A 15,213-nucleotide genomic window follows, 5' to 3' on the forward strand; every position below is an offset into this window, starting at 1 on the left:
AGCGTATAATTGCAGGCACTCAATGAGAAAAGTGAATAATAGCGAAATAAGCATACTGGAATTTGCTGCTAAATTGTCCATATGTGTTAATGCGGATGTGAATGGTTATTTTTCGAAACAATAGGTGCCGTGATTGGCGGGTGCCCAGCTAATCAGTGAATAAAGACAAAGATAATGAATGATTATTTTTACAATAGATTCATCCATCCATTTTCTTTTGCTTTTGTCCTCATTCAGGTTGTGGGTAAGTACACCCTGGACTGTTCGTCAGCTGATCGCAGGGCACGTATAGAAAAACAACTATTCACATTCACACCCTGTTTTGACTAACATTGTACATGCTTATCATGTGATAAACTCAGCATCCATTGCAGCCTGAACATCCTGAAAGTTGGATCCTTCCGTCTGTGATGCCTTCTCATGGTTTCTTCCTTTAGTTATTCATTTATTTATTTTTGTTTTTTTATTTATTTGTTTTTTTTCCAGAGTTTTTCCTTGCCCCAGATGGGGGTTCTAAACCAGAGGATGTCGTAGATTTTCGTGAACTGTGAGCCCGTGAAGCCCTTTGAGACTCTTTTGTAATTAAGGGCTGTATAAATAAACTTGACTTACTGTTAGTGTCAAACAGACCCGGAAAGATGCTCTTTTTACAAGAGCGAACTCTAGTTTTCACGCGCTGAGCAAAAAAGCTCACACAAGGAAATCTGCTGCTATTATGTGACTTGAGAACAACTCAAAGTTGAGAGCCTCTGTTTTCGTAGACGCCGCATTTTCAGCGGGAAGCAATTTCTGGCGTATCTTGATTTTCGCGCAAGCGCAAGGCCCACTGCATACCCATCGGTGACAAGTTGTGTGTTTCGGCATCAGGGTGCGTCCTTTGACATTCCCTCAGCGAAGTGACAATTTGGTGCCAGAAAGTCAGTCTAAAATCTTGGCGCAGCTGTTCTAATGTGATTATGCTGAATTGGGGCAGATTCTGAGCTCTGTGGACCTGTGGTGGATGTCAGACGTATTCCATTCATACATATGTGAACATCAAAGCCTCTGAATAATTGTAGAAATCAATCAATCATTATTCTTATTATATTTTTTTTAAATCATCCCACTGGCTGGCATACAGCTACGGGAGCCACACGAACAATCGATGGTGGGGCTAGATGCATGTAGTCCACCGACATATTTAATTCACCAGCAGTTATCGCCAGCTCATTCTGTATTTAATTATGTCATCTTTTGCCACACCGGCCAAGAGGAGTGACAAAGCTCCAGTCACGTAAGGTTCGCTCCTCCACGCAGAGATGTCTCCATACCACTGTCATTGCACCACATTTAAAGGAAATAAGAAGAGCCGCTTTAATTGGCGGCGAATGTCCTTTTTTTTTTCTTCCAATGATGAAAACCCGCTAAACCCGTCTCCGTCTGACGCCGCGCCGAATTTATGCCAGACACAAAAACAGAGCCCAAGGTGCGCGTTGGTGTTTAAACATCATCTGCAACTGTTGCAGATCAATCATGTGAAACACCGTCATTGTCTCTTAGACAGCAGCTAAGAGAGAGCACTTTTCCACATCACAAACAGTAAAAATAGAGCAACAAGGAAAACACAGGGCTGCCCTCATGATGAGAGAGCTCGTATAGCTGAAAGGTGGCCAGGCCGGCTTTTAAAGAGCAGGTTGTGTGTGTCACACAACACGTGGCCCAGACACACAACCTGGAGCGTGCCTGCAGGCGCACATGCACGCACATCTGTACATGCTTGACTGTGACTTGACATGCAGCTGGAAGTTTTGCACGCGTTCTCGCCACATTTCATAATTTTGTATTTGTGTGGCTCCACTCTTTAGTCTGCGAGCCAATTAGAGAACAAACGTCTTTTGGGCTTTTTCAGGGAAATTAAAGAGCAAAAAAAAAGAAACTTTGAACATAAATCAAAGCACGTTAGATGTTGATCATCCCTGATGGTGGCATTGTGCGCCCTCAGCTGTAATTCCATTTAGGCTTCTGTTATTACCTGTTGCGTTTCCTGCTTTGAGGTTAGGCCTGTTTCAACAGTTCTTTCCGAAAGGCAACATCTAATTAAGAGAAACATTGTTCTAGAAGGAGGGGAGCAAGGCCAACCACGTAATTGGCCAAAGATAATAAACGCCACGAAACAGAGGTAATGATTATTACTTAATTTCTTGCTTTGAAATTTTCAGCTTGAGTGTACACATCAATCAAATACTTTTGGTTTGTTTCCAATGACCCAAACTGATATTGTCTCATTAATATGTTTCAAATAACCATGATTACCTTTAATGGAGTTGCTGACACATTTAGGGCGTATATGACACCCATCAAACATTAATGACGTTAGTGCAGTGTTTCTCAAAGTGTGATAGTGCAAGTGATACACAAAAAGAATTTTTTAAACATTTAAAACGTGAAAAACACGACTATATGATGCATGTAGCTTGGCATACGGCCTATTTTTATCCAGTACAGTACCGCACGTTTTACTTTTGATGTACAGTCCAACTGCACAAGTACAGTTCAGTTATATTTAACTTTCAAATAAAGTCCAATATATTTGCTTTGAATCATATGAGGCGTTGACACATTTTAGTGTGCAAATGGCACCCATCAGCATAAATGACTTTAGCGCAGTGATTCTCATAGTGTGGTACGAGTACCACTAGTGGAAAGAGTCACTGCATCAAATACAAATAAAAATGCACAACATTTCAAACACGAAAAGCAATTAAACATGTAAGAATGAAGCTTGTAGTTAAGCATACAGCCTATTTGAGTCCAGTACAGTTAAATTTTTACTTTTGGTGTACAGTACTGTACAGTGCAGTTCAGTTGTATTTAACCTTCAAGTACAGTACGATACATTTGCATTACATTTTATGAATTTTATGAAAGTATTTTATTTAACATAGGTGGAGCACATATCAATTGAATCATTTTAAGTAGTAAATATATATAGTGTGTGCGATGTTTAAACTGCATAATGTCACATTGGTTTACATCGGTATACTTTTTATGAGTTTTGGAGGGAGTACTTGTCAAAAGTTTGCTCAAGTAGGTTGGAAAAAACTTCAGAATTGAACTCACCTTTCGTCAAATAGACAGAAAGCCACCAAGATGCACGTTACACTGATGAATGAGTGTTCCATTTTTGGCTATCGAGAGTTAAAAATTCAAAATAAAGTTTCAAATAAAACCAAAGAGATACGCGTGTTGTGAAGAGGTAGGTCCAATATTCCAAGCACAAAGTTGAGTGAAGTCAAAGACAAGAGTGGTCCTGGGCTCCACATCAAGAGATGTTCTCTGACGTGTGACGTGTGAGAGGAAGGAAAAGGGGGGCGGGGGGGAACCACAAAAAAAAAAAAAAAAACTAGCAGTTTTGTCACACACCTGCGAGTCCAAAAATCGGCGTAACATTCCACAGGGAGAAAACAGAGCAGAGACTGGACACGCACCGAGAAAAGACGCTCGACAAGAAGTGTGCGCGACTTGGGACGTTTCCCTCCAAACTGCTGCACTTCGCACTCCGCCGGCCCACTTGGTTTTTCTTCTTCTTTTTTTTTTTTTTTTTTTTTTTTTTTTTTTACGTCACTCTTGAAGCACGGGCTCGTCGAGGACGGTCAAGTGTCTCGTAAAAGAACGCACGAGATCCCTTTGAGAGAAGGGGAGCGCAACAATGCCTAACTTCGCCTGCGCTCTCTGCGCGGAGCACAATTTTGTGCTGGCGGAGGGTGGAGGATGATGTGCTGGCGTGTGTTCCAAAAGTCTCACTACAGCAGCACATGGCGCACTTTAGATGCTTTACTGAGTCATTTATGACAGCGCTTGAACATCCGAAACTCGAGAAGCATATTTTTCGTATTTTCTCCCAGGGGATTTGACGATAGAGGTTCTACTGCGGCTTTCAATTTAGAATTTTGATGGAAGGAATTTAGTGTCAAGCAAACAACTTCTTTAGACTTGTGGAGGTATTTGGACAGTGACAGAATTTTCTACCGCGTCAATAGTTTTGACATGAAAGATGATTGTCGTATTGCAGATATGGAAGTGGCCTTTCCTGCCCGTAAAACAAACAAACAAAAAACCCTAGAGAAAGTAATAAATAAATAAATTCATCATCACCATATGAAAATTAGTACGGACTTCCATATTTCCACCAGTAAAAAAACTAAGCAAAAATACAAATGAAAAGGTCGAGCCATAATTGTGAGATATTAAATCTTAATTATGAATTAGGAGATGGTAAGTCGTTATTATGAGTTATTAAGTCGTAATTATTAATTATTAAGTCATAGAAATGAGATACTAAGTCATAATTATGAAATACTAAGTCATTAATACAAGATACTAAGTCATAATTACAGGTGACTTATAAGATACAAATTCATAATTATGAAGTACGAAGTCATAATTGCAAGATAGTCATAATTATGAGATACTAAGTTATAAGTACGAGACACCAAGTCATAATTATGAGATACTAAGGCATAATTACGGGATGACTTATAAGATATTAAGTCATAATTATATGATACTAAGTCATAATTGCAAGATACACAGGCTTAATTATGAGATACTACTGTAAATCATAATTTTGAGATACTAAGTCATAATTATCAAATAGTAAATCAGAATTATGACATACTAAATTGCGATTATGGCATACTAAGGCATAATTGTGAAATATTAAGTCATAATTCTGAGATTATAGTCATAATTGCAATATATCTCATAATAATATAATAATTCATAATTACAAGATGCTAAGTAATAATTATGAGATACCAAGTCATAATAACCAAATACTAAGTCATAATTGTGACATACTAAGTTATAATTACAAAATACTAAGTCATATTTATGACACACTAAGTTGTAATTACGACGCAGTAAATCATTGTGTCAAAACACTAATTCATAATTATGACGTATGAAGTTCCATACATCCATCCATTTTGTGTCGCAGGAGCGCTGGAGCCTATCCCAGCCATCATCGGGCAGGAGGCGGGGTACACCCTCAACTGGTTGCCAGCCGATCGCAGGGCACAAATATAAACACTACAACCATTCGCACTCACATTCACGCCTACGGGCAATTTAGAGTCTTCAATTAACCTATCCTGCGTGTTTTGGGGATGTGGGAGGAAACCGGAGTGTCCGGAGAAAACCCACGCAGCCACGGGGTGAACATGCAAACTCCACACAGGCGGGGCCGGGGATTGAACTACGAGGCAGCTGTGCTAGTGCTATCTTTTTTTAATCTGCTACAGACCCCACACTTAAAGATAAGAAGAAAATCGAGACAAAATGCTGTGGCAAAGGCAACAGGCAAGAAAACAATCACTCTGCATCTTCCTCGCATGTGTCCTGCATCTAAATGCCCTGCTGATGATGACAGCCAGCAGGTGCGACGCAAGAGTCTCCGCCCACCGGGCGGCAAAAACAGCGAGCAGAGGATGGCAACAAAACAGGATCGGAACAGTATGCTATCTTTTAATACTGTGGTGGTGTATAGAGACAAAATCATACAAACTCATCATACCTGAACTGTAAAAATAACATGTAGCTATTACTTAGTACATAAAGTCATAAAACTGTTATGTGCCTTTAGCTCGATATCTTTACCTACACCCTGAAAATGCATCTTCGTCATTTGGGTAGTTTGCTGGCGGGGCCGCTTTAGAGAGGCTTGTTGTAGACCCTGAGTGCACGCACATCACACAGAGAAAGTCAGAAGTGCGAGAAAGGCGGAAAAAAACAAAAACAAAAAATAGGGACATGGGCTTCGGATTTACGTGGCCGTATTATAGCGCCTCGTTGTTGTCTGAGATTGGCGCGCACATCATGGAGAGAAGGTTGAAGAGCGAGGAAAAAAAAAAGTCTGATGTGAAAGCCATGTGGACAGTGGCTTGGCGCTGACGTGTCCACTTTAGAGCGCCTCGTTGTTGCAGCGTGCAAAAGCCCCTCAATGACCACCACAGGCTTGAAGATAATATATTTTCGCGACTATCACGTAGCTATGTGTAGGCACAAGAAAGATGCAAGCTGAAGTAGCATCCCTTTTTCTAGGTTGTAGCAGTGGTATACGATTGACAGTTGACAGTTGAGTGGGCGTGCTTTCAGCGCATTCAGCAGCATTTGAGAGTGGAGACAAAGGCTTGATTTCACAGGATTTTGAAGCCTGATTTTATATTCTACTTTATATACAATTTTTTAAATCATTGAAATTTGGCAGGCTCTTCTCTCTCTCGTCAGATTGAGAGTATTTATTTTGAATCTCCAGGGACTTTAAAAGTAAGATGATGATGTAAAATGTGGTGATTGTTTGATCTACTCTGTTTGTGCTTTATGTACATTTATAGTATTTTATCAGCTTATGTTTCCGTTTTTTCAAAACTCCGGATCTATCATGATCTTTCATCTTTTTTACAAATGTCTATAAAGTGTTACAAAAAGGCTCCCTTGTTGTTCAAGACCACATTACTGTACATAACTCAGCTTTTTTATGAGCAGATATAAATAAAGACATAGGAAGCATGAATAAAAGAAATTCCCCCCTAGCCACCTTACAGGGAAGGGTCTCAAATCTGCAGCCGCAAGGAGCCACCAGAGTCTTAAATCTCTCCAATCGACTCCTTGTTTAGATGCAATTAAGTTGCCAAAAGCAAATTTACTGTGGAAGAGCAAGGACCATTTGAAATGTTCTCTCTTATGTGTTTATCACACCACCCCATTTTGTGGATTTAGCAAAGCGATTGTTGTGTCCAATTACTGTAATTTCTTGTCAGCAATGCAGACTTGTTTGCAGATTTTGTGGTTTTGAAAATTTAAGATTGGTTATAAAGAAATGCTTTTTTTTTTATTGCTTCCATCCAAATTCCGGCCAGCAGCTTTCATTAAATGTGAATTATGTTACTCTACTCTTAACAGAAGTGAGCCATAGTGCTCATTCTGATCCAGTTATGCATTTCTATAAAACAGATTAGTAACACATTTGACAGTAAAAGATAAAGGAAGAGTACTTCTACACTTGAAAATAAAGCAATAGATGACCATGAGTAACTGTGATTGGCTGGCGACCTCCCACCCAAAGTCAGCTGGGATAGTCTCTAGCTCACCGGCAACACTACTGAGGGCGAGCACTATAGAAGTTGGATGAGTACATGAATGGATGGATGACCATGAGCAGATGTGGGCGGAGTAGCCAAAAATTTTACTCAGGTAAGAGTACTGTTGCTTTGGAATAATATGACTTTAAGTAAAAGTAAAAAGTAGTTGAATAAATCATTACATAAGCGTGAGTAGTAAGTACTGATTGAATAAACTATTCAACTACTCAGTAACCGGTGAGTAGCTTCTTATTTTTATTTCAATTAGAGCACGATTGTCAAAGAGAAACAAATACAGTGGGAATGTACAACTTCAGATAGTACCCAAAAGTATCACTTTTACTACAATAATAACAAATGGAATGTTAAAAAAAAAAAAAAAAAAAATTTAAGGCAAATTCAGCCACAAGGAATGGTCTTAAATTAATTCTTTGTTTACACTTGTGAAACAGTCCTACAAGATCACCAGGCAGATGCTACATAGAAAACCGCAAAGATTTTTCTCATGTTTGAAGTGGAGTTCTTGTCAGCTAAAATGTTGACATTTGAAGGTAAGCACAGGAGACTTTTTTTTCGTAGTTCATACATCCATTTTATGTACCGTTTATCCTCCTCCAGGTCGTTGGTGAGCCGGAGCCTATCGCAGCTGACTTTGAACGAGAGTACTGGTGGAACCTGGACTGGTCGCCAGCCAATTGCATCATCTGGAACTGAAAGCTGCCATAAATAATAAAGCACAGATCAATTATTTCAACAAAATGGTAAGAACAGGCCCATCTAACTCGGCTATACCAGCCAATCGCAGGGCACACAGAAACAAACCAACATTCGCATAATTGCTCCCACCATGTTGTCCTGTCATGATTCTTACAATAAAAATGTCTTTCATGAGTCATGTCGCAGCAAGACCATTATAAGAATGAACAAACCATATCTAAAACAAGATGGCAGTCTAGCTAAGGGTCAGATGAGCAGGGGCGCTTCTAGGTGGGTGGGGGCGGGCCCATCCCCCGGAAAAATTGGTCTAGAAGCACCACTGTAGATGAGTTCCCTCGCAGTGCTTGATCCCGTCACAGTTTTGTTACAAAAATTAACCATGAAGCTTGAGGCTGTCAGGATCATTTTTATTTTTTCCACATTTAAATAAATATTTGTTTTCTAACTTCAAATTCAACTCATGGGCCTCGAAACATTGTCACCAACCTTTTCTTTCCCAAATGTGCTTGTCAAAATAAGTGAAAATAATTGTGTCTTAGTTAGAGGCCCAACATCCTACAGTTGGAATTTGACTGACAAATGTAGGTCCCAGTTGACATTAGCATTTTTTTTTTAAACACACATTGTAGACATACTGCAACACAAACAGCGTCTACATCTGGACTCGCGTATGTTGCCAAGATGTCTGTCTCTTGCAGTCTTTTTGATTCTATTTCTTTCCTTCTTTCACACACATGCACACGCACACGCTCACGTTTAATTGCTTCCCATTCTGCACTGCTAAGTATGTTCCTGTTCCATTACATTAATTCAAATGTGGGAAGCTGTCAGTCGGAGTCTCAGCTAAACTCAACTGCTGCGTCTAGAGACATAAAAAAAAGTTTTAATCGGAAAACCCAGCCAGGTTAACATCATACTTTGTCATTATGGGCTGGAAAGGTTTTTGTTTTAACATTTTTTTTTTCCTTGTAGCCATTGAAAACATGGTTATTTTATCTTGCACTGCTCACTTTCCCTGCAATGTGAAACATGAAGCTGATGCACATCTAATTTAATAATAAACGAAAACACAAGAGTTTTCCCAGTAAGACTTTTTCAGAATTGACAAATTTGGTTCAATCTGAATCGAATTGTCCTGCAGGGAGAGACACGGCCAAGCTAGTGCAAGTGCCATGTAAACAATTTAGGTCATACAGTGTTCATGAGCATGTAGTTAATAGTCTTGTGCGAACGAAGTGTGTGTGTTTTTTTGGGTTGTACTCAGTGAGAGATTTCAAAAGTAAATGCATATTTTCCTTTAACTGACTTGAATTGAAGGTCCAAGTGGCAGAAAAAGTCAGAGTTGGGTACACACACGTCGACTTTTAACATCCTAACGGATTTTAAATGTGAAGGACCCCCCCCCCCCCCCCCCCACACATGAGGAATGACGAGGGGGGAAAAAAACAGTGTGTTCTTGCTGCTCTTTTAGTGTGTGTTATACTCGAGATTATCAATACAGCACCAGTGATGCCAGTAACGCATTACTTAGTAAAACGCTGTGCTACTATGATCACGTTTTTTCAGTAACAAGTCATCGAACACATTGGTATTTCCAAGCAGATTATCAGGCTAAAGTTATTTATCTTAGCCACTGTGCATTACTACTGTTGCAAGGATGCGTCGCCTAAGGCCTGGTACACACATAAAAATAACCGGTCTGTTTTTGTCGCGATTTTGCTCCTTTCCAACCAAGGATAACCTGTGTTTTAGGATTATCACATAAGATTATTGTGTGTTTTTGAAGTCTAATAAAATTCAGTTTGTCCCAATAATAGGGTCCAAAACGGGGCGGCCCTGACAAACTTAAATATTAAATGTGTTCAATATTTACAATAAAAAATCTTCACATGGGTGTGGAAAGCCAACATCTCTCCCGAGTCACGACTGTGAATTGTGACGTGAATCGGAATGTAGCCAGTCAAGAAGCGACATCACCTGACAGGGGAACAAGTAAATTAAAAAAATAACACGTCCAACCCGAGGTCATTTTTTTTGTATAAAAGAGAGTACAGACGGCAAGAAGTATTTTCCAAAGCAAGTCTTTTTTGACAACATTCCCTTTCGACAACACTTTCACCACTGGTCCCTTCGGAAACACTTGGGAAACAGATGCAATGTATGTGGTAGTGAAAGTTATTTGGTTTTGTTAGATCACATGTGATGGTGCGAGGTTTCTGCCTCAGAGGAATTGTTTTGAGATCGCTGGTGGAACAGAATATTTATGTATGTGGTGTTCTAATCTCTGTTGAGATAATTGAAACACACCACACACTGTATGACCAAAACTGTTAAATGCCAGATTTTGTATTTTATTTATTTTTTTCACTTCATGTGTGGGGTCCGTAACATATAAACAATCTTTTAAGATTCGAAAAATCTTTATTGGTGTACATTGCCTAAAATGTGCCGAGGCCATTTTGCGTGCTGGGACTGAATGCTTTAATGCAGACTCACAACTCACTGAGTCCGTATGTCTGTTAGCAACGCAATGAAAATGACCGAGAGGTCACTACACAACACACAGGCGACAGTCAGAGTTAAATGAAAGTAAAATAAACATGTAACACTGATATAACCCGACAGGAAAGGTAAGCTACGCATTTTAATATTATGGGACAACACAAACAAGTAAACAATAACGATTGCCATTTAGCGCATACAATGGAATATCGTTTGTTTTTTCAGCAGGCGAATGTTGTGGGTGCTATTTTCATGGGTCCTCCATAGCTTGAATGACATCACAGTAGAGCGGGAGGGAAAGAGAGAGCAGTTGATAAATTACAATATTGTGAGTGATGCAGTCATTAAAGTTACAGAGCTAGCAGTATTTCACTTATTGCCATAGTGTAGCAATAGTTATCTTCCTCCAGAGTTTGAGTCCATGAGAAGAAAGTTCATGCTGTCATTTAATTAGTGTACAAAATTTAAGTCCGCGTGGTACCTACCTGTTATGTACGAAGTTAGCATGCTATATGAAGTTCGGTGCTACATTAGCTCAGCAAATGCTAGCATTTATGTCTGTAAGTAGTAAGTAGTTTTCAGTCGTTTGTCTGATAACATGTACATATGTATCATGTGCCTTATGCAGCTGCTGAATTTAAATAACTAATAACTAATATAGTGTCATTACTTTGAAAATCAAGTAAGAGTTGTAGTTTTAGAAGAATTAGAACAACTGTTGGCTTATCTGTCTTATTACAGTGGTAAACTCTTTTCCTAGGCATTTCTATTATGGTGAATGACTTGTGCGACGCATTATACAAACATTTCAACACAAGCAGTTGCTTCTCTATTTGTGTCCGGTAATAGCACTAGCTTCAGGTTGCATCCTGATTGGCTATCGTTCTGATTCACATCACAATCAGAGTCATTGTTGACCACACACATAAAGATTTGCAATTGTAAATATTGAACAAGTTTATCAGGATTATTGGCCCCGTGCATTTTGTGAGCAGATCAATGAGAGGGAAACAAATCTCTCTTATTACACCCCACACAACAGGATAATTGGTCAAGATAATCATTTTAGAGACATCCAATCTGAATTTTGCTGAGTCTGATCAGAAGTGGCGATACTTTAGATACAGTCACGTTGCTTTTGTCCAAGTAATAGCCTCTTATGTTTCCGTGTACTGTTGATAAAAGACCAAATATGACCTTTAACCCCAGCTACATCTGAACATCTAGGGTCGGATATCCTTCAGACCAGAGGAGCCCACGTTCTGACATTGAGAAATAATCCCTGAAAGATCAATTAAGAACTGTGACCGTTAGAAAGGGGCATGCACCGACTGGACCTTTGACCTCCGTTACCACAGTCATCAGGTGTTGGATATCCTGCTAAATCATTGTCCTTGTGCCTCATAGAAAAAAAGAGTCGGTAGAAGAGAGATGACAACAAAAGACAACTGCAATAAAACAGAAACATCCATCCATCCATTTTCTGAGCCGCTTATCCTCACAAGGGTCGCGGGTGTGCTGGAGCCTATCCCAGCTATCTTCAGGCAGGAGGCGGGGTACACCCTGAACCGGTTGCCAGCCAATCGCAGGGCACATATAAACAAACAACCATACGCACTCACATTTACACCTACGGGCATTTTAGAGTCTTCAAACAACCTAAAATGCATGTTTTTGGGATGTGGGAGGAAACCAGAGTCCCCGGATAAAAACCCATGCAGGCACGGGGAGAACATGCAAACTCCACACAGGCGGGGCCGGGGATTGAACCGCGGTCCTCAGAACTGTGAGGCAGATGCTCTAACCAGTCCACTACCGTGCCGAAAACAGAAACATACCTCTAAAATGTTTATGTCAGGACAAGCAAATCCTGACACAGTATGCTGCTGGAAATATACTGTAAACTCAGCAGACACTTCTGTAGGGACACCTACAGAATCTGGCCAAAGAGCTGCTAAAAGAAAAATCTTAACAAAACAAAAACAATAGCACACAATCTTAAATGCAGATTTGCAAATGTACAGTGAACAGGTCTGACTTCTAGTCAAGTCGTAATTCAAGTCAAAGTCAAGTTTCGTCTTGTATAAGTGACCGAACGCCACTGAACAGTTTGTGAGGTTCTGCAACTTGTTTTCATGAGTGTCCAACTATTGGCCACGAGTTTTGCAATTTGAATCACAGGTGAAGGGCGTTGCAACGTTCAAGATGTAACAGGCCACGGCCAATCAAAAATGCCATGTCGTAGATGAGCTTTCACAACAACAACCAACAAAAATAAATTTCCCGGCGAAAACCACTGCTGACCGATAAGGCTCGTCTTACTTTTGCAAAAAAACATTTGAATGATTCCCAAGACTTTTGAGAGACTATTATATGGACTGACGAGACAAAATTTTAGCATTTTGGAAGGTGTGTGTCTGGTACATCTGGAGTAAATGTAACACAGCATTACAGAAAAAGAACATCATACTAACAGTCAAACATGGTAGTGGTAGTGTGATGGTCTTGGGCTACTTAGCTCCTTCCAGACCTGGACAACTTGCTGTGATTGATGGAAGCATGAGTTCTGCTCCTTATCAGAAAATCCTGAAGGAATGCTGCCCTATGGGGGGCACAAGCCAGTGCAAACTGTGGGCCGGTCCCAAGCCCGGATAAATGCAGAGGGTTACGTCAGGAAGGGCATCCGGCTTAAAACTTTGCCAAACAAATATGAGCGTTCATCTAAAGAATTCCATACCGGATCGGTCGTGGCCCGGGCTAACAACGTCCGCCCCCGGCACCGTTAACCTGCAGGACGCCAGTGGAAACTCAGCTACTGTGGGTCGAAGACAAAGGAGATGTGGAAAGCGGTTTCTTAGGCAGAAAGAGAAGAGGAAAGCACAGAGCCTAGAATTGAATGTGGGGAATTTGAATGTTGGGACTATGACAGGAAAATCTCAGGAGTTGCTTGACAAGATGATTAGGAGAAAGCTTGATATATTGTGTGTCCAGGAGAGCAGGTGGAAACGCAGTAAGGCTAGAAGGGGCACGGTTTAATTTATTTTACCATTGTGTAGATGTGAAGAGAAATGGAGTCGGGGTTATTTTAAAAGAAGCGTTAGCTAAGAATGTCTTGGAGGTGAAAAGAGTATCAGACCGCTTGATGAGGCTGAAACTTGAAATTGAGGGTGTTACGACCAGTTCAGGGTGTACCCCGCATCTCGCCCGAGATAGCTGGGATAGGCTACAGCACACCCGTGACGCTAATGAGGATAAGTGGTACAGAAACTGGATGGATGGATGTATAATGTGATTAGCGGCTATACCCCACAGGTAGGATGTGACCTAGAGGTGAAAGAGACATTCTGGAAGGCGCTAGATGAAGTAGTTCTGAGCATCCCAGAAAGAGAGAGTGTCGTGATTGGTGCAGATTGTAATGGAGATGTTGGTGAAGGAAACAGGGGTGATGAAGACGTAATGGGTAAGTACGGCATCCAGGAAAGGAACATGGAGGGACAGATGGTGGTAGATTTTTCAAAAAGGATGGAGATGGATGTAGTGTTCACTTTTTTCCAAAAGAGGCAGGAACATTGGGTGACCTAGGAGGTAAAAGCATGCAGGTGGATTAGATCTTGTGCAGACGATGTCATCTGAAGGAGGTTACCGACTATAAGGTAGTGGTAGAGGAGAGTGTTGCTAGACAGCATAGGATAGTGGTGTGTTAGATGACTCTGGCGGTGGGGGAGGAGGATTAAGAAGACAAAGGCACAGCAGAGAACCATGTGGTGGAAGCTGAGAAAGGAAGAGTGTTATGCAGCAGGAGGACCTTCCAGAAGACTGGACCACTAAAGCCAAGGTGATCAGAGAAAATGGCAGGAAAGTACTTGGTGTATCTTCTGGCAGGAAAGGAGAGAATGAGACTTTTTTAATTTTGAGACTTTGAGAATGAGACTTTTTTAATTTTTTTTTTTTGCGATTGCCCAGTTCAATGGTGTTTGGTATCGGTGCTCAGTGTGCAATGAGCCTAGGTTTTAGCCAAACAAGTCCGAGTTCGTCAAATTGGAGACTTAAATCTGATTTAGGTCCCCCACACCTGGTAGAAAGAATACAAATGTTTGCTTATTAAACCATGTGGTTATTAAACAGTTTCTCAGATTTGCACCATGTTCAAGTTTTTCTTTCTCAGACAATAGACATCTTTGTATTAAAATTGTAACAAAAAGTGCAGGGAGCTTCCAGGCTCAGCAGCATGTCTTAAAAAGTGAAAAACTTAAACAAATAAATAGTTCCCTGAGGTTTTCTACAGTAAATAAAGTTTTCCAAAGTTTCATCAGAACTGAAATGTTTAACTATCACTTGTCTTTGTTTTAAGTTCAAACAAAAACAAAAAGTGCAGGAAGTTCCCAGGGTCAGCACCATCGCATATAAAGTTAACTGAAAAATTAAATAAATAGCTCCCTGAAGTTTATTCAGTTTTAAATTGATCTCTTATCGGCTGTCGGATTTTAAAGAAGGCCGACGCTGATATGCATCAAGATGCCGATCGTCGGTCTATCGCTACTTCCTTTTTGTTCCTCTTTAAGAGTACACTAAAGACCTTTCTTAGGCTGAGCGGCAGATCCTTGTAAACACTTGTTGTAGAAATATCAACGTAAGTACCATGGCTACATCCAGCCATCGCACCGTCGGAAACCTGACGACTGTTACTGTCAAGCAAGCACTATTTAGAAGTTAGTGTTTCAGTCGGACTTTTGGGGGAATATCAGATGACTCAAACGATTCCCGCCTCGTCCTGACCTTTCCGTGCACTGCTTTCTTACAGCACACGGGGCCAGCGACATTATGTTCATATATTTTTGTTCATGTAGTGCATTAAGTACACAAGTCACACCCT

General features: G+C 40.5%; 1 protein-coding gene across 1 annotated transcript in view; it reads right to left on the reverse strand.

Moving 5' to 3' along the window:
* Positions 1–3,217, reverse strand: part of wnt10a (wingless-type MMTV integration site family, member 10a) — a 37,570-nt gene extending 34,353 nt beyond the window's left edge. The window contains exon 1 of the mRNA XM_061692331.1: positions 3,100–3,217. Within this exon, the coding sequence (XP_061548315.1) occupies positions 3,100–3,161 (62 nt within the window). The 5' untranslated portion in view covers positions 3,162–3,217. The remainder of the gene's footprint in view (positions 1–3,099) is intronic.
* Positions 3,218–15,213: the final 11,996 nt, after the last annotated feature.

This window comes from Phycodurus eques, chromosome 12, assembly GCF_024500275.1.
Source record: "Phycodurus eques isolate BA_2022a chromosome 12, UOR_Pequ_1.1, whole genome shotgun sequence".
NCBI classification, from domain to species: Eukaryota; Metazoa; Chordata; class Actinopteri; order Syngnathiformes; family Syngnathidae; genus Phycodurus; species Phycodurus eques.